Source organism: Orussus abietinus, unplaced genomic scaffold (genome assembly GCF_000612105.2).
Source record: "Orussus abietinus isolate OABI.00-Male unplaced genomic scaffold, Oabi_2.0 scaffold78, whole genome shotgun sequence".
Lineage (NCBI taxonomy): Eukaryota > Metazoa > Arthropoda > Insecta > Hymenoptera > Orussidae > Orussus > Orussus abietinus.
Window position 1 is genome coordinate 217,906 of NW_019394353.1, and position 18,959 is coordinate 236,864.

At 56.1% G+C, this 18,959-nt stretch overlaps 2 protein-coding genes across 2 annotated transcripts in view; both read left to right on the plus strand.

The window, feature by feature from the left end:
* Positions 1-466: 466 nt before the first annotated feature.
* Positions 467-1,421, plus strand: LOC105703464. Its single transcript, XM_012431883.2, has 4 exons — positions 467-615; positions 721-968; positions 1,048-1,148; positions 1,268-1,421. Exons 1-4 carry the CDS (start codon positions 555-557, stop codon positions 1,419-1,421), a joined length of 564 nt encoding a protein of 187 aa, XP_012287306.1. The 5' UTR covers positions 467-554.
* A 9,334-nt stretch (positions 1,422-10,755) lies between these two features.
* LOC105703514 (potassium voltage-gated channel protein Shaker) overlaps positions 10,756-18,959 on the plus strand; it is a 44,195-nt gene continuing 35,991 nt past the window's right edge. The window contains exon 1 of the mRNA XM_012431964.1: positions 10,756-10,916. Coding sequence (XP_012287387.1) covers positions 10,756-10,916 — 161 coding nt within the window. The remainder of the gene's footprint in view (positions 10,917-18,959) is intronic.

Genomic DNA, 18,959 nt, shown 5'->3' on the forward strand with positions numbered 1-18,959 from the left:
ACTCCATGGCATTTTAATTTTATACAAGTACCTACATTCTCTCGTTAATCATTTAATGATAAGGTACGCATTAAGACGATTTTATAAAACCTCAATTATCTAATCGAACCCATCATTAAACGGGTATTAATTTGAAACATTAAGGAATCATGTTTCATGCGCAGTTAAAATTACAAATAAAATGTTTACTAAGAATTTTTTTCGCACCTGCCGTCACTTCAGCCCGACGGGAAAGGTCCTTCCCTTGAAATTGATCTTTGGAACGAAGGGCTGCAATTTTTTCAGGGAAGATAGAAGCGATTTTCGAGTTTTCGGGCTGTGGAACTTGGATGTAGTGCTTTCGACCGTTGGTCCTCGTCGCAGCAACGGTTACCAAACCTATTCAAACCTGTTGCGACGAGAGCGCGAGCTGCCGGCTTTCGCCGCATTGTCCATCGAGAGCAGCACGTCGCCATTTTGTTTTTCTTTTGGCTACAGATCGCTACGGATTGATTGTGGAAAATACCTAGAGTCAGTGTTAACATATTTCCAAGGATATCATCAAGATAAAAGCCATGGACAATCTGCTTCTCTCCGCTGCATCAAATCATCAGAATTTGTCAGAGTCTCGATCAGGTAATTAAGTAATCACGGTTGACTTTGAGGTTATCTCAAAACATTGGTCAAGCGCCGGTCACGGTCGGTTGTGGCTGACACTGTTTTGTATCCGTTTTACCATAGAAGAGACTCGCTCCGATACTGAAACGTGTAACGACAAAATCAAGGAAAATTCTGGAAACGGTCCGAGTCCAGAGGGGAACGTCACCGGTCCAAGAAAATTGTTTAAAGAGCTATATCACGGGAAAGTTACTCTCTCCTTCCCAGATGAAACATGGGGCATTCACAGGAATCGACTTCCAAACAAATCGGTTATCATCTCGCAGGCTAAACTTCTTGATCAACTGGAACCCCCGCAATACATAAAGCAAGTGCGTCATTTTCTTATATTAATATTGTTTCTCAAAGTTCCCTGAAAATGTGACACGTAAATATAATTTTACTTTACAGATCATATTCCGGGATGACATGAGATTCAGTGTATTTTTGTACAGTAGAGTATTCGTCGATGCGAGTGAATGGAAAATTCCAGAGACATTCGAGGAGTTGGGGTATGTGATTGTACAATTAAATGATATTATCGTGTGCCAAGGAGGACCTTACGTCGATACCGCAAGTACATAGGTTCTAGAGCACATTTTTTACGTTACGTTTACGTTACCCCCACCAGGCTGTATGTATGTACACGAGGAAGCCATTCATGCCCGCCAGTGTACCCGTACGGGGCAGTATTCGAAGGAGGAGGCTCAACCAATCACGGATATTTGGTTCCACTCCCACCACTAATCCCCGAGGTCCAAATCGAGGCCCATGTTATAAATTAAATTTAGCTTTGAAAGTGGAATTCAAGACAATGAGTGGGATCAGTTTTTGCGACAGTAGCTGTTTTAAATCGTCTAGGTACGTTGTATGGCTATTACGAGAATTGGGTTCCTTCCTTTTCTAATATTCCCAACAATCCGATAATCTAAAACATGGAAAATGGCAAGGAGTCGAATTTTCCAAGATACCGGACCCATTAAAGAGGCGTTTTCTTCGGAGTCGAAAAGGTCGGAAAAAATGTAAGAAGCCCGGTCGATCCGGACCCGCTAATTCGGCCAGTCCCTGGACGGTTTTCGAGCGAAAATTAAGAACCCTCTCGGGGCTCCAGGGAAGGCGCGGTGGCACGGGGGAAACGCAGAGGGCCGGAGGGTGGGGATTGCGGAAATTTCTGCGTTGCGCAGAGGGGCGCGTACCTCTGCCCACCTTGCCTACGTGTATCGCCCTCGAGCCTGGAGCAGCGATTCTTCAATGGAAACTCTAAACCCTATTTATTCCGGGTTACAGGCACGACGGGACCCTGGGAACCCTTCGACGCCCTGGAATCCCGAAGGGATCCGTCGATCTCGAACAAGGAGCCAGGGTGTCCGAGACATCGATGCGTCCCTTTTACAGGAGGAGGAGCTCGCCGAGACCTCGTTGCACCTTCCGACGCGACCCTGGATACGAATCAGTCGATAAGAACCGGAAGCCACCGTCGACTCCCGACACCTCGTCTCGGGGTAAGTCCAGGGATTGAAACTTTAAAGGCACGGTGAATAAGCGATGGACCTCGAGCGCACTCCGGCGCCGGTCCCCGTTGAAGGGAAAATTGAAAAATCCTGACAAGAACGCGACGCAATTCTTTGGCCTACCGATTCCCGTTAGAAAATCCACGCGGACTGAAAAATCGGGATTCGGGGATCGAAGGAGTGATCTCCAGAACCGGGGGGTTAATTATTCGAGGGCCCGGGGTCGGGGTCGGGGCGGGGGCGGAGGCGGCCGCACGGCACGGCGCGGGCGCGGGCACGGGCGCAGATGTGCGGCGCTGGCCCGGCCGCTGCCGCCGTCCCGTACGCCTTGTGTACTCGCTCGGGTGGTGGGGGCGGTGCGTCACAGGCTGCAGTGAGCCCGGCAGTAGCGAGAGACGAAGCGGGAGTCTCGTGCGCCTCGGCTCCGTCACGCGGCCAGAACTCCGGCCCCGCGTGCGTCAGTGACAGTCCCGTGCCCGCGGGCCCGAGTCGCGCGCACCAGGCCCGCGCAGCACGTGCCGGCCCCGCCATCGCCGTAAGTGAACGCCGACTCGCGACCGGCAGTGCGCGCGCGGCGGTCCTCGGGTATCGCTTTCCAAGGGACGCCGGTGACAGGGGGCTATCCCCTCGGAAATCGGTGGGAACGATCTCCTTCTTTGAGAACCCTTCCTTTCAAATGTTAAACGATCACGCGATCCGCGAACAAGGGACGTTTCGGGGATCCCAGCGATTTCTAGCATCCGAGGGGTCGATCGTTGACGAAATATTTCTCCGAGTGGAGGGTGCCGAATCGTATTCAATTTGATAACGTGGAGGCTACAGGGAAGGGTCCGACCCCCGTGCAATTTCAATTTTTTTTTTTAAATCCGTTTACGGACACTCGTGACATTTCGTAAACGATTCGGTCCGCTCGGTTCGTAGGTGAGTTTGACGCCACTTTTGCGTCACCTTAAAAACCGTCCCGAGTGAATAACCCCCCTCGGCCGGTTGACTCCGCGGCGGGGGGCACCGCGGATGTTCCGCGCTGCGTGGGACACTATGCGGATCCCCGCGGCGAGGAATGCGCCGCAGCCCGGCGCCGATTGGTCGACCAAGGGCCACGGGAAGGGGAACCGTGCGTATTTTCAAAGCCGGCCGGGTCGCGGATTTCGAGGACGTGCCGGTCGTCGGGGACTCGAGTCCCCGGTCGCCTCTGGAAGCCGCCCGAAGCCCCGAGATCGATCCGCGCGATTTCCGAGGTAGGGCGAGGAGTCTCGCGATTTTCGACTCCTTTTCCGGGGATTTTTCCTACCGAGCGTGCCCGGAAACGCGAAGCGCCGCGGGTGCCGTTTCGTGCTCGGGAGGTACGCCGCGGATGCGGAACCGCCCTCCTTCGGCCGCGAGTCGTGGAGAACTCGACGGGGCCGCGGATAAAGGACGATCGGGAACCCTCGGTTTGTTCGCCGATACGCCCATCTAATGTCCCGGAAGGGACGGATGGAAATTAGCGGACCCGATACTTTGCATCCCGCGCTAGACTTCGCCCCGGTTAACCTGGAATCGAATTCGAATCGATCGATGCTCGATCGTAATTGCATCCCCTCTAAGGAGGGCTTCGAGATGACTCGCGGAGTGCCGATATAATTTATACGCCGAGTTGACGTTTATCCGTTGCGGGGAAACATCGATATTAACGGGCCGTGGATGTATTACCCCGAGGAAAAATCAATTTCGAGGGAAATGGATTTTCTTCGACTACTCCGAGGGGAAAAAAATGTCATCGTACCGAAGAAATATTTCTCTCCTTCGATGGATATCTTTCTCGGGCTGAAACTAAGCCTGTCCTTTCTTTCCTTGGACGGGGCGGGCGCGTTCGGCCGAGTTGCCCCGCGGGTCGCGGTCGTTGCAGATTGATCGCGGCAGTCGCTGCGATGCGGCGATATTTCTCCTACGAAGGCCATCTTTCACGGGGAACGGCGAGTCGGATTCTACCGAGGAACTGGCGGAACGAAACGGACGCGAAATTGTCGGCAAACACGCAGGGATCGACGCTATCGAGGTGGGAATTCGCCCTGTCCCGCCGAGTCCTTCGCATAACTGAATTGCTCTTCCCATTGAAAGTTTTCAACCTCGCGAAATTTCATTTTTTTTTTTTCCACAAAAAATTGTATCAAAGACGGGAACGAAACAATATTTTTTTTTTAGGGGTAGGACCCGCGTAATTACGTGCTGGAGTTTCAAATTATTCGGTGCACCCAGGGTGTAGAGAGATTTTCATAACGCCGAGAAGAATCGGAATCGCAACAGCGCCGGAATGGGATGTAGGAACATTCGATGGAGGGCGTCGCTTTTTTTCCCCTTTTTTGCCAGAAAGCCTGTCGCTTTCGGGGGACAACCAATTACGGTTTGGCGTCCTTTATCCGAGTTCCGATGTAAAGTGAATTCGAGTGACTTCCCGGGGCGGCCAACTCCGCGAGATCGCTCCCGGAGTTGGCGAGCTGCCGACGCCTCGGAAATAATCCCTCTTCCTGGGGGGTCCTGGAAGGCCCCTTTTGCTCGGGGAAGGTGGAAGACGGGACGGGGTTTCCGGGCGTGCTCGAAAAATGCAAAACTGGGTGCACCGAATCGTTTGGAACGTTGCAACGGAATGTGGAGGTGACATTCAAGGAATTATTTCCCCGGGGTTTATTTATATACGTATCTTCACGTGGGAGAGACCCGTCGATTCTCGCGACTGACCCGACATTGTCGGGGGAAGTTGCGGCCGTTCCGCGGCCCCAGATTTAGGGGCTTCTATTATCCAAAAGTCGGGAATTTGTGGCTCTCGCCGGCGAGCCGTATCCCGGGGGCCGCCTCCGCGTTCCGCCCGGAGAGTTCCGCGCGATTTCCCCGCCGCCCACCTTTTATCCCCGAGTCGCTTATGCCCGGGTTCACCTGGCCGCATCCGCCCAATCCGTTCCCCGGAGAGAGAGGCTCCAGACTCCGGCTGGAACGCCGCGGATTTCCGCCCGGGCCGCCTCTTGCTACCCGACGTGGGCTAAAGGTGGATTCGCATCTCCGACGCGTATCGGTTCACTCGCGATACACCGGGACGTTCTTTCCGGTAGGACGAATCCACCCACCCCAAGGATCTTAACGCGAATGTTGGGGCAACCTACCCTAGGAATTAATAGGACGAGTGCTTTCATCTCACGTATCGATATCTGGAAAATTCGAATTTCGCCCGATTCCTGGGAGCGCCATTTGTCGCGGGGCTAACGAGGGTCGTCCCCGTTTCGCCGGCGCCGTAAACCGGACACGATTCCCTAATCGTTTCTGCGCCTCCCCCGCCAGTCGACGACTTCCACGCGTCCCGGTGATTATCCCCTTCTTTCCAACCCGTGGGACGGCGGCGCGCAATTTCCGCCACGTTCCGGTGTTCCCGGCGAGCACACGCGACCGTTTCTGGAATACCTGGTCGGGGGGAGATCGGGACGCGAGGTGCCTCTCCCTGATTATTTAATTTCATTTTATTCGGGGGCCCGAAAGAGGAACTCGGTGCCGATGGGTTTGAGAAAAGGCTTTCTAAATGTTTTGACGTTTGGTGTATGCGTAACACCTTGATCGTTGGGAGGTGGCGATATTCAATAAAAGGAGCCGCAGGCGGTCTAATCCAGTTAGAAAGGAGGACAATGGCGCCACTTCTAACGAGCAACAGGCGGAGGAGAGAGATTAGGGGTAGGCGCGGATCAGCCCTCCGGGCTGCATCGATGCACCGGCAAAAAGCTGCAATTCCGCGAGGCCTCTTCCCCCGCGTAATTGGCCGCGCCTAGAGTCGGACGCGGAATTCCGGCCGCGATAATGGCGAGCGGTCTCTTCCCCGATATCGGACATTGTGGCAAGGGTAAAGGAGCGAAGGGAGGGAAAGAGAATGCAGTCCTTCGTTCCGGATCCATTCGGGGAAGGAATCGACGACCCCGAGCGAGAAAATAACTTTCTAGGTGAGATGAATTACTAGCGACCGTCGAAACGTTTCGAGATTGGTTTAACTTCGTTCTATCGACCCTTCCACTAAATTTGTCGACGCGAGTATCCGCTCGATCCGGGTATCCCTTTTTTGTTTCACCAGAAAGGGATTTTTTTCTCAGCGGACGAGGCTGTATCGACCGAACGAAACGGATGAATGTCCGCGTCGACCGATTTGTCCCCCTGTTTCTCCTCGCGGGCGGAAACTATCGGTCCATCTGCTTTCCGTTGTCCCGAGAGCCGTGCGGTTGTATTCCTCCCTGGTTATGCCGCATTTTATTACTCGGAGTCTGCCGCGAGAATAAAGCCCCCGAATGGAGTCCGCATCGGCGGTTGTCGGGAACGAGGGGAAACGGTGGAACAATGTTCCGACTCCCAAGTGGACGAAGCGCGCGCTCGGTCGGCCGGACTGCTTCTACTCGCGTACCCTGAGGAAAAAAATTTCATCGTACCGGAGAAATATTTCGTATATTTATATACATGGATATATGTCGAGCCATCGCGAATGTCTTGACGTTTTGACGTATATGGAATGACCCTTTCGTAACGCCTTAAACCGTGCCTTGGAGATAGATAAAGACGGTGTTTAAATTTTTAAGATTCACGCCCCACGTTTACGCGTGCACGCGTTTACGCTAAGTGCCCTCCGGAATATCCGAGAATTTCTCCCCTCTGGAATTGGATGGGAAATGGGAAGGGATAAACTTCCACGCGGGGGGTCTTCGACCGCGCGGAGGGAAACAGATTAGAAATTTAATTGGGAGCAAAGAGACGATAATTCGCATCTCGCGGAACGCGCGATAATCCCCCATCGGAGGGAAAGATCCGGAGGGTAAATTCCCGAGTTCTTTAAAGTGAGCCATTCCGAGGGAGATTACTTCCGCACGCGTTGCGTTGCGGACTATTAGCCGCACGGGATGTTTGCGCATGCGTACCATCGATCTCTCTCCGTGTGGTGACACGGAGCCAATCACGGCGCGCTTTAGTGTCGGTTTATGCGCTCGCGTTTTCTCCGTTTCTTTTATAATTGGACTCCTTCCCGGATTTTATTATTTTTTTTTTTCATTGCGGTACTCACGCCACTTCTGGAGGGAAATGCAATCCGGCAGGGACCGAGGAACAACCGAGACGATTCGAAGGCACGTCGCGTTTAATCGCCGTTGTTTTACGATATCGGGACCGATTGATCGAAACTCGTTAGCGTCTCCACAGTCCCGGCCCTTCTGTCGGATTAAGCCGATGGAGCCAATAAAGCCAACGCGGCTCGAAGAAATTTACCCTCCAGTTTGACATACCCTGGAAACTGTTTTCGGTCCGCGGAAGCAGGGTGGATTACCCATCGGCGCGCGTTTCGTCCTTCCTGCCCAATGAGTGGCTTTATTCGAGGAATAACTCGATCTCTCCTCCGTTGGTTCCATCGATTTTTTCATCCCCCGGGCGATTACCTGTATCGGAGAAAGTATTTCATTTCGGATTTAACAACGCCCCGGCTGAATGTACCCGCGCCGTATCCACTTTCGGACCTTTTTCCCCTGTCCCATCGATACGACTCTTAACGAGAGGCTTTATTCCCGCGACGAGCTCCGAGTGATAAAATGAAACGCGACGCCTTTTCCTCGCGAAGGGAAAATCGAATACCCGTTTGTTTCTATTTTTTTTCCCCCGGCACGTAATTCGGTCGGCCTTAAGTTCGACTCCCGAGAGGGTCCGGGCACTTCTGGCAGGTGGGAGGAAATATTTGTATTTCAGGGCAAGCTCCGAACCGGGGCAAGGGGTGGAGTCGTTACTCTGCCACTTCGAGGAGCCATTTTCGGCCCGCCGCGGAGGATCGCGCGTATTTCTCCGGAAGGGCCGATAATTCCTCCCGGAGCTCGCTTCCCGGTGTCGGTCTCGGCCGATCGATTCTTTCGACCGTGCTGCAGGAATTTTCAATTAATGCCCCGAGGTCCCCGCGAATTTCGCGACCCGTCGCTGATTTACGTGCGAGCCGGATAACCGATCGCCATGGGGCACTAAGGGGGTACGGAAACGTTCCTTTCCGATTAAGGTGATATAAAAAGGTCATTCCATGTACACGTATGACGTCAAAATACTTGTAAACCTTTTCGAATCATTTAAGGGAGATTTTGAAAAATCTCGTGGGGGTCAGGACCTTCCTTAGAGGGTCCGCAGAAAAATCCTGCATGGGTGGACGCGCCGGGCGTAACGCGGCTCGTAGCGGAAGTCACTTTTTAATTCGGAGACGAGCCTCCTCGTTTCCCTCCACGGTCAAGTTACGGCAATGTAGGGCAAGCGGGCGCGATGAGACCAGAGGTTGAAAGTGCAAAACTCTCCGACCCTAGCCCGGGGACTTAAGGCGTTGCGAAAGGGTCATTGTATATACTGCGAAACGTCGAAATATTTATGCCGCTTTTCTCCAAACTGGGTGCACCGAATTATTCTAATACGTGATTACGGGATCTTGAACGCTTTCGTCTTCGCGTTAAGACCGCGGGGTTAGGCGCGACGCTCTTCCCTCTTCCCTCTTCCGCCCTCCGGCCGCACAAAGTGCACTTTCTTGCCAACGACCACGGTGCATGGAGGGCTGCATTCTCGTGCACCCGCGTGCCCAACTAAAGCGGCGCATATGAAAACTCTGGAAAAAATCCCACGACTTTCCTGCTCCCTCTAGAGGGTTACATCGAAGAGGACGGGATAAAAGCCGGAGAGGACTCCTCTCTCGGTCCGAAGCACGGCTCGCCCATTATTCCTTCCCACGGCCGAATGAAAACCCCGCCTCGACCAAAAGCGCGGAAAAGTCGGTCGTCGACGTTGTGTCGTTAGCGAAGGGCAAACCACTGGCAGAGGGCCAATCGCGCGGTTATCTCTCGTGCCAATTTCATTCTATTCCGGAAAAATGAAGCATTCGCCGCGAGCGAAGGAGACCAAGGGAAAGGGCCACCACCTGTCAAACGAACCCCTCGACCAACGAAAGGGTTCGACGAGGGCATCCGTGTACTCACCTTGGCAAGGCACGTCCGTCGAGGTGATTCGCGACAATACGATCGGTAAACCGTTTTGTGGGCCAATAAAATACTCAGGAGGAAGACTAGGGCGGCGTTATCACCGGCGCGATAAGGCTCGCGACCACCGGTCGAGTCCGCTCGTCGGTAAATAGACCTCTTCAACAAGTATGCCCTGCATTGCCAGCCCCCCTCGCCATTTTGGCAACGAGTTCCGTCCCGGTAATAAAGCAGCCGGCGCGAAGCTTCGGAATTTTGGAAAGGACCACGGATGGAGTAGCCTATTATCCGAATTTGCTTATCCGTCGTGAGAGAGTCCGCGAGGGGGTATCAGAGATAGAGGGAGTCTCGTTCTCCCGAAGGCGGTCAAGATCCCGTAGTGGGCCACGGTGAGCACCGAGGAGTAGCGCGTCCGCCTCGGGGATGAGCAAGATGTGGCAGGGGTCCTACAAAATTTCGATGTTCCTTCGCCCGGGTTCGACCTCGTCGGGATACTCGCGAATGGCGCCGTAGAGGAGGAGGAAGAGGGAGGGAAACAAGGGAATCGCGTTTCCCGCGCCCTCAAAGCCGAGTCGATTAATCTCTCGTCGATGCGACGCGATGATCGCGCCCGAACCTGGAACGAGGGGATGCGAGAGCAACTTTTCTCCAAACTGGGTTTACCGAAAAAATCTTTTTATTAGAAAGAGATTTATAAATATCTTGGCGTTTTGAAATGTATAGAATGACCCTTTTATAACGCCTTGAACTCGCATTTGAAGTTTGGCAAACCATATATTCGGCGTCTCGGGTGGTTATCTCTCCGGGATATTGCAACTCGATTTTAACGCCCGGTTTCCGGAATATGTGACGATAGCGGAACGGCGCGAGTTAATTCCGGAGTTAATCCGGAAATCTTGCCGGTGGGAACGTATCCGTAGATAGAGCGAGCCAACACTCGGTGGAACAATTCCGTTTCTCAAATCTCCTCCTCCCGTGTGCTCAGGGGAACGCGTTTTGCGTGTCCCCGGGTTTTTAATTTGCTAATGGAACCTCTTCTTCGGCACCCGCGAACCGCCTCGGTCCCGGAAGGTGACGTCGATTTTTACGAGGCGGTCGAACCGCAGGAAAATCTTCGTCTTTGAGAAGGTCGCGAATTAAATGCGATCGATCTCCCCCAATGGCGGGTCAATTCCCATGATATTGGCCGTCGTCGTTAGAAACTACTTCCGGTGATACCGGGAACGGGAACGACCCGGAGCCCAAGTTTGCGGGAAAATCGCGCGCCGAACCGGATGTGCACGGAAGGGTACAGAAGTCCTTTCCCCAGGAGTCGCGGCTCCAGTGGTTTCGAGTGCGCGAGTGCCGGAGTTCCGATGGAAGGGTGAAGGGCCGGAAGTGGACGGAAGCGGACCGGAAGCGGCCCCTCGGAGGAGCCGGTCGGAGGCCGAGGCAGGCTGGCCAGCTAGATTAGATGGTGGAGGCGCTCGAGAGGCGGCCTTGGGAGCCCTCGGGGCCGTGCAGGACGCCGCGCTCCACCCCCAGCTCCTCGACGACCGGGAGGTCCCCCGCAGAGTTCCCCCCGACGGAGAGCGCGGTGCCCCTGAGGGGCACCCACGCAACGCGCGAGGCTGGCGAGCGCCATGTGGCAGAGCGGGGGCATGGGCGCCCACGCGGCCAACAACCCCTGGATGAAGCTGATGGGCATCGTCCACAAGGAGAGACGCCATCACGACTCGGGTGGGGGCGCCTCCGGGGGACAGGGATCCGCCACCACCGGCAGCAACGAGCGGACCCTCAACCAGTGAGTCACGACCTACTCTCTGTCCATTCTTCTTTCTCCACGCCGAGAGGAAAGATCGGTTGACCGAAACGAGCGAGACCCGGTCGGTCGCAGGATTTCGTTGTACCTAGAAATCTTTGAGTCAACCAATTTTTTCTCTCAGGGTACCCCGCAAAACATGCTACGTACATGTACCCGTGGATCTGGATTTTTCTATTATTACGACCATTCTCTTATCCCGCGTGGGATGAATTTGAAAATGGCGCTGGCATTAATGGCTTCGGCCCGCCGTCCTTTTATGGCTCCGAGCGGATACCCGTCACGGCGAGAGACGTTCGAGCCAACTTTTACGGCCCTTGTTTATCTCCCCCTCGGAAAAAACTGGGATGGAATTATTTCCCATGAAAGGGGAGCGTTTAAACGCCGGCACCGGGCGGGCGTTTGCAAATCGCCAACCATTCCCCAATTCCTCGCAACTTCTGCGTCCCTCTCGGTCCAGCGATGGACTCGATCGACCCGTTTCCAATAAAGGGGGTGGCTTCGAGGCGACAAAGGGTGCACAGAGCCCCGATCGGGTCTCCCAATTAGTCGGTGTTTGGTTCGATCCGATCGGAGCCGAGGGCAGGCCTATGCGGAGGAACCGCACGCGGGCCGAATCGGCGCTTCTTTTCCGCGGGCTCGCCGCGATCGATCGGCGCCCTCTTTAAGGATATACCTCGTGCCTCGCGTTCCGCCCGCGGAATAACGAACCGCGTCCCTTCGGGATGGCGGTGTGCTGCCGACTCGTTAGGGTAATCGGCCGGGGATTTCGCTTTGTCGCCGAGGCACCCTTAACAATTACGCCCCCGATGAGGGATTGATGCGAGTCAATGTTTACCCCGCCCTCCCTCTTCCTCCGGAATTATCCGCAGCTCCGATTTCGACGTTTCTTTCGTCAACGTTTGCGTTTTGGCAAAGGACGGCACCGGGAATACGGAGGCCCCAAGAAATGTCACTTGTCATTTAAAAACAAGGAGAAAGGTCTCACGAGGGAGAACCCTTTGACGCCACTTTTCATCCCCTTAAACATCGATTATAGGAATTCGACTCGATGCGAATTTCGGCCTTATCGGCGGCCCGTCCGGCAGGGCTCTCGGGTTCCATAGCTTCATTTGAATAGCGATGTGGAAAACGAGCCTACGTATCTTCGTGCATATCGCGATATATGCGGCGCCTGCAAGTACGGGGTGTCGTCCTCATCGATTTCCAGATACTCGTCGCCGGTGTCGAGAGCTAGCCGGGCTCGAAAACAGAACGAGGAAAAAAAATAAATCTCACCCTCCCGCGTTGGGGGAAAGTTGGCCAATTTGACCCGCCCCCTGAAACGAGAGACCCTGTTCCATTTTGCGATTTAATTTGATTTCATTTGATTTTACGAAAGTATTCCGCATTTATTGTTTTAAACGGATTAAGCAGATTTCCAGAACCAGCTCCGGGTGCACCCTCGGTTCGTGCACGGGCCGAGGGTGCAAGAGGGAAGGTTAAAGTTGGAGATAAAGAGTGGGGCCGAGTCTAGCCGAGCCGAGCCGAGGAGGGCCGAGCTCGGTCGGGTCGGAGGGAAGGGAGGGGGGCAAATAGGTCGGGAGCCGCAGTCGCGGGGTGGGGTTGGACGGAGGGGTCGCGCATTTGACTGCGGGCCTCCGTGGTAACGGCCGCCGCCTCTCTTAACACTTCCCCGCGCCGAATTTACGGCAATGCGGTATTCCCATCAATGTTTAAAAGACCGCATGGACCGCGGACTTTCTCTCCCGCCCGCCCTCCGCGGACTGGCCCTCTTCCCTCGTGCGTGCGGCTTATTGCCGGCCGGCGGATTCCGCTCTGGGACGCGTAACTCCGGGGGCCGTTTAATCCGGAGTAGCTGGCCGAATCTTGCCTTTGAATCTTGAATTTGCGTCTTTGAAGTGCTCGAGGGCTCGCGAGAGTCATCCGCGCCTCTCCGGAGCACTTGTCCGTCCGGGCGGCGGAAAGTCGCGATCCGATAAACCGATAGCCGATAATTGCCGAAGAAATCGATTAATCCGCCGGGGATAAACTCGTTAAGGGCGCGATATCGTTGCTAATTAAGGGGAAGGGCTAGGGCGGACGATCTTCGACTCGTCTCGTAGAATACCGGAAGGGTCGCTTTGCGTCGCCACGTGGAGGGTCGTATCGCGCCCTTGGACATTTCGACGCGGAATCGTGAACTTGGCTGCGGCGGGGTCCTTCCGGATATCCGTCACGGTTTCCGGAGTCCTCCGCAGATCTTGGCACCACTTCCCGCCTTAGGTCGCCAATTCTCCTAGCTCGAGGAAAATTCATGTCCTCCCCGATACCCGCAAAGCGGAATTCACGGTTTACCCGCGGAAATACGGTGGTGCGGGAAAAAGTTAAACGTTTATCCCCCCACGATTGGTTCTCTACGTTAAGTATAGATTATATAGAGGAAACGTTGATTTTACGCGCTAAGTTCGCGATGCGTTTATCCCCCGAGGAATCTCGCGGGGTCTTTTGGCAATTTTGCGAGATGGCTCCCGCCCCCCGCGGATCGTTGCCGGATCGCTTTTGGAGCCGAGTGGAAATTTCGCCGGATATTCTCCGCCATGCAAATATCGCTTCCCGGGCGCGCGACCTCGCGTGCTGCGCGGAGCAAATATTTTCCCAGCGCTCGGTCTCTCCAAACGTTGCGGCGAGATCGCGAGAGACTTCGATACGGCACGACTTGGCCGCGTGTTTCCGCGCCTTCCCTTTTTTTTCCCCTGGAATTTTCAACAACGCGGTCGTCGAGGTGACGGGAGAGGAGCGACCTTCAAGAAATTTCACTTTTAATTTAAAAAAAAAAAAAAACGGAAAAGGCTTCATAAGCGAGACCTCTTTGACGCCACTTTCGTATCACCTTTGAGGAGGGGAACAAGCGCGGAAAGGGCTAAAATTTTGATTCGGGGGCAATCGATAGCCCGCGGTCGAAAACCGACGAGAGGCATCGGAATTGCCAGGTCTTTCCCAGGAGGAAAGTATAAGGTTGCCTATCGAAAGATTCGCGGGTCGGACCCTGTTGCCTCTGGATCAAACTCCCCGGCCATTCCATACAAAGTTACCTCGTCTCTTTTCCTTTCGCGACGGTCCCCGGACCGCTATTTCCGGCATCGAGGCCGGGATCCCTTTACCGGTGAATTTAGGCATCGATAACCGATAACAAGCTGCATTACCAGGAACTGGAAGACCGAGGGATTATACCTCTCTTTGAATTTTCGATCCCGCTTTTCCTCCTCCCGGGTACCCTTTCGTCGCGACCTGGAAACACGCGTACTCCCTCTGGGAGCGACATTGATTTTACCGGGGGGGTTGTTTATTAAATATTAGATCCTCATTTTGAATTCGATGATTTTCCCCGGTCGCACTTTCACCGGGCCGTTGACAATTCGTTAAATAAACCAGGCGAATCCAGCTACCGCGCCTACGGGGATAAAGGGCCTACCGGGGCGGCAGTAACGCGGAAAACGACGCGGGTTTACCTAAGCGCACACGAGAGGGTGGGTCGGCCCGAAAATTATTACTGCCCCGGAACTAAATTAGCAGACGTCCGAGCAATTACCCGTCGGCACCCCGGCACCCCGGTTTCGAGTTCACCGGGCCCGGCGTATTTTTTCCCGCGGAAAATCGGCCCATAATTCGCTTTTATCGTTCGATCCGGGATCGAGCTCGATGCGCGGAATCGCCGGTTCGACTGCACAAGAGGGCATTAGGCCCTCGCCGTTTTTCCCGTGCGGTAACCATCCCCTTCCTCGAATCTCCATTCGCGAGTAGATCGATCGAGGGCCAATGTCCGGAGTGCGGTTCTCCTTTGGCTTTCGGCAAGGACCGTTTACACGGGGAGTTTAGTCCTCGCGTCCGTAACCACCGTCATCTCCGCTCGCGAGACGCGCTCGAATCGGAGAAAATCAATAAGCGGAGGGCTCGCTCCTAAGGGTCCTTCCTTGGCGGCGTGCGGGAGGTCAGGGCGGCCGGTCCGCGTTTCCGCGTTTATCGACGCGGCGGTTCCGCGGGTGCGTGCCGGATGGCTGGAGCCGCTGGTAATCGGCGCGGCGATTACGAGCGGCGGGTGCACGAGCCGTCCGCGGGGTGGCGGGTCGGCCGCACGGCGGAATCGGCCGCACACGCGAGCCGGCGACCCAGTCAAGACGGCGCGTCAGTAACCGACCGACCGACCGACGGCCAAAGACCGGGACTCAGTCATTCGCCCGACGTCGCCGGACAAGCCTCGCGGACGGGAACGCCCCGGACCCTTTCCTCGGGACGGAGGACCCAACGCCTTCGGATCGGTATTCCTCCGAATCGCTCTCGGCGACCGCAACAGTTGGCAATTTCACGGTTCCGGGAGGAGGCTCGCGGGGGCGGCTCGTCCATCTCCGGGAGAAAGTCCGCCACCGGGGCGATCCTCCAACCGGATACGTGGGAACGTAAAGGCCGGGTTTAATAACCTCTGAATTCGTTGCACCTTATGGTAGGACTTTTTCCGAGTGCCCCGGTTTGGCACCACCCGAGGCACCCCGGGCAGTCGTTGGTCCCTTCCGAGTCCTGATCTAGATTCCCTCGATTCCAAAGTTGGAAAAAGAGGAAAAAACCTGCCCCATCTTGCAGCTGCCCTTCGAAGGGCCAGACACCCCCCCTGACCTTGGCCGCGGCCAATATCGGTCGAATCAGCGTCCGTTCGATCGGCGCCCGGTATTGACCGGAGGGTCGGTTCGGGAGCGCCGGTGGTGCCGCCTGGCGACGCCTGGCGTCCCTCGGATCCGTTCCATTCCGCCGGCGTGGGCGGGGCGGGTGGCGTCGTGGCGTTGAACCTTGGGGCCGTCAGGGACCCGTCGACCCGCCGCGAGTGAACCCGACACGGCGGACGTCGGAGAGGAGTCGGCCCAGGACGCCGAGGACGCTGCGGGGAGATACGGTAGGACGATCTCGTCGACGCCCGGAAGCGGGTCCTGCCACCCCGAGGAAGACGGTCGCGGATGCGGCGAGGGATAAACGCGAAACGGTAGAGGAGCGTGGACGAGTAGCGACGTCGTTGGCGGTCACTCGTACGGTATCGTCTCTCGCCCGGAGGAAAGAAGTTTCGGTCTCCCGTTTCGCGTTTGTCCGAGGGTGGTAGGGCCTCGTCCCCGCGAGTCGGAGGAGTAACGCGAGGATTCCGCCGCGACAGGAGGGCAGCGGGCCAGAGGTGGAGCCACCCGGCGACGACCAGCGGATTGAATGGGTGGCCCGGGCGCCGTAAGGGCGACGAGGCACGAGCTGAACGCGGTGCCGCAACCCGTCGGCCGAGTCCTCGTGACCGGCGAGGCCCCCGCAGCGGCAGGGTGCCGCTGGTGCCCGGCGCAGCGACCTCCTCCCGGCAGCACCTCCCTGCCGTCGCCGCCGCCGCTCGACCTGCTGCACGGCCGCGAGAGCGATCGCGCCGACGTCGTCGCCAACGGCGACCCCAAGCCGGCCATGTCCTCGCCGCCGAAGCACCGCCGAGGCTTCGACCCCAACGACGCCGCCGCGACCACCGACTACCGCCGCTATCGCCGCATCAAGACGCGACAGCGGTGAGTCCCCGACCTGGCGCCGACCGCCACGCACCAGCACCCACGCCCGTCCGCATACACCGACCCTCACCGACCCTCACCCACCCGGGCGCCACGACAGGGGCTTGGGCGGAATTTTTCACTGGTTCCGAGGGTCGCTCTTCGCATCCGGATATATTCCCCGCGTCCCCTAAAATAGAGGGCTCGTAGGCAACGATCGGGAATGAACTCGTCAGGATCGGCGGGGCCGTGCACTCGATAATTCAAATCGTCCGAAAATGGCCGCGCTGCATGCGGACAGCCTACGAATTGCCCTTAAGCACGTGACGCGTCCGTTTTAGCCGCAGCCCACGTGCTCGAGGGAGGACGCGATCGATCGCCTCGTCCCTCTTTGCGCCCCGACGCGCTCCGAAGCGTCTCAGGCTTGTCGTAGGTCAGGAGTGTCGTGGCTATAAATGCCCGCGAGCGGGAATCCTCTGGGGCTAAACTAGAATTTTTAACCCTCCGAATCGATCGACCCCCCGCGAGTCGACCTCTCCTTCCCATTTTTTTTCCTTTTAAGCGAAACTACCTTTTGTCAATTTTCCGATCGCGGGATTTCCGCGGAGTATTTTCTTCTTTTTCCACGGCGACGCGATAAATGCACGCGGGGAGACTCCCTTTGCAGGGCTTTGGTTTGTCTCTGAAATTCCTTGCGGGACTCGTTGCGGCCCCTGTCACGCGAGAATTCCGTTTCCGCAACACCTCGCACGTGCGATCGATCGACCGTACCGCACCGCGATCCAGGCGAATCGCGGAGAACCCAGTTTACCCTCTTGTGCGGGTTCGCCGCTCGCACCGCGGCGTAAATGACGCGTGCACGCCACTTTTCCTGGCAGTAGGGCATCGCGACGGTGTGCCCCAACCGCAATCACCGGGGATCGCGGACTCGGTTAGGGTGGCACACTTTACCGGACACTTCTGCCGTTCCTCTTTCCAGGGAGTCGAGTCGCTTTTGAGAGACCCTCGGAACCGATCAAATATGCGGAGTCCCAATAAATGGGCTGTACCGGAAACACTCCCTCCCACCCACCGACACCCATGCCATGCAGCTTTCCCACGCGGTGCTTGAAGCGATCGTCGGTCACGGCCGAAAACGGCGTCCCTTTAATTCCCGGTTCCTCTGCCGCGCAAAGCCGCTGCGGCAGGTGCGAGTGGATCGGTCGAATCGAAACACCTCACCCCGCGCTCGTCCTAACCCGGTTAGCCGACGTCGACGGGTCGAAGCCCCGTGATGATCTTCCATCGCACGGCAGGTCGCGTAAATAAGGCAAACACGAGCCGACCTAGCCGTGTGCCCCGACTTCACCATCACGCCATCGGGCACACACTCGGGTTCATGGTGTGTGCGGGGCGATCGATTCGGTCGTTATGACGCGGTGTGAATATCCTCTCGCACCTGCAACGAGAGTGCACTGCCGCAGTCGAACGTGGCCGGGAAAATCCTTTCCCGACCCTGGGCGTTGCGGGGCGCGTTAAGGGGATCCAAAAGTGCCCTCCGAAAAAACTGCAAACGCGTCCATGGCCTAGGGTAACACTCTCCACCCTCCCACCGACACCTCCCACCCTCGCGGTCGCCATGTTCGATGTTGATGCGCTTTTTAACTGTGTCCCTTTCCCAGTTTGCGAGCACCCGGTGGAGGCAGTGCCTTGTCGAACCGATCACCGCTTCCCCTCGATGTCATCGGTTGGCCACTCACTGTGCTTACTTGGAAAAGGGGAGCCCGCCTCTCCGATCGCAGATCGATGTCACTTGCCAATGAGCAGCAAATCGCTTGAGAATGGAATGGAGTGCCTTGCACCTTGGCGAGCGGGCTTTTCGGGTTCCCTGCCGATGGAGGGACTCGATGCTTACGTCGCTACCCGAGCGATCCCACCCGCCGTGGAATGCTACTTATTTGTTTTGTGTGTAAATGCCGGATACCGCATGCGAGACGGTGGTTCCAGGGCCGACGACCGTCGCGGGACTCCTGAGGGTGGAACGTAGGGGAGACTGAATTTTTACGATCGAAACTGCATCCGGGAGAGACTCGATGCAGTTTTGCAGGGTTTATCGGGAACCGTGGAGTGCTTGGGGACGCATCGCCGTGTCAAATTTCGTTACTCGCCAATTTTCCCTTTAAAGAACGTCGGGGAATCGCTCTCGACCGTGGTACTCTGCTCCGTCCGCGTGTTTGCGTTATTGCCGCCAACTCATGAATAAGTATTGCTAATCCGACGGAGTACACACGCCAACTGTGCGATTTCCCGCGAGCACCTACAGGTGCTCGTGCTCGCGCGAGATGTAAGAGCCCGAGGGATATAGATATGGATCCACCCCGGACCGTCACGTTGTTCCACGGGTTTGCAAACAAATACGCTTTGCGGCCGAATTTCACATTGAGATAATTGTACGCTTCGACATAACTGCCTAAAAGGCAAGAGGCTAATTAATCGTCGGGGTTCC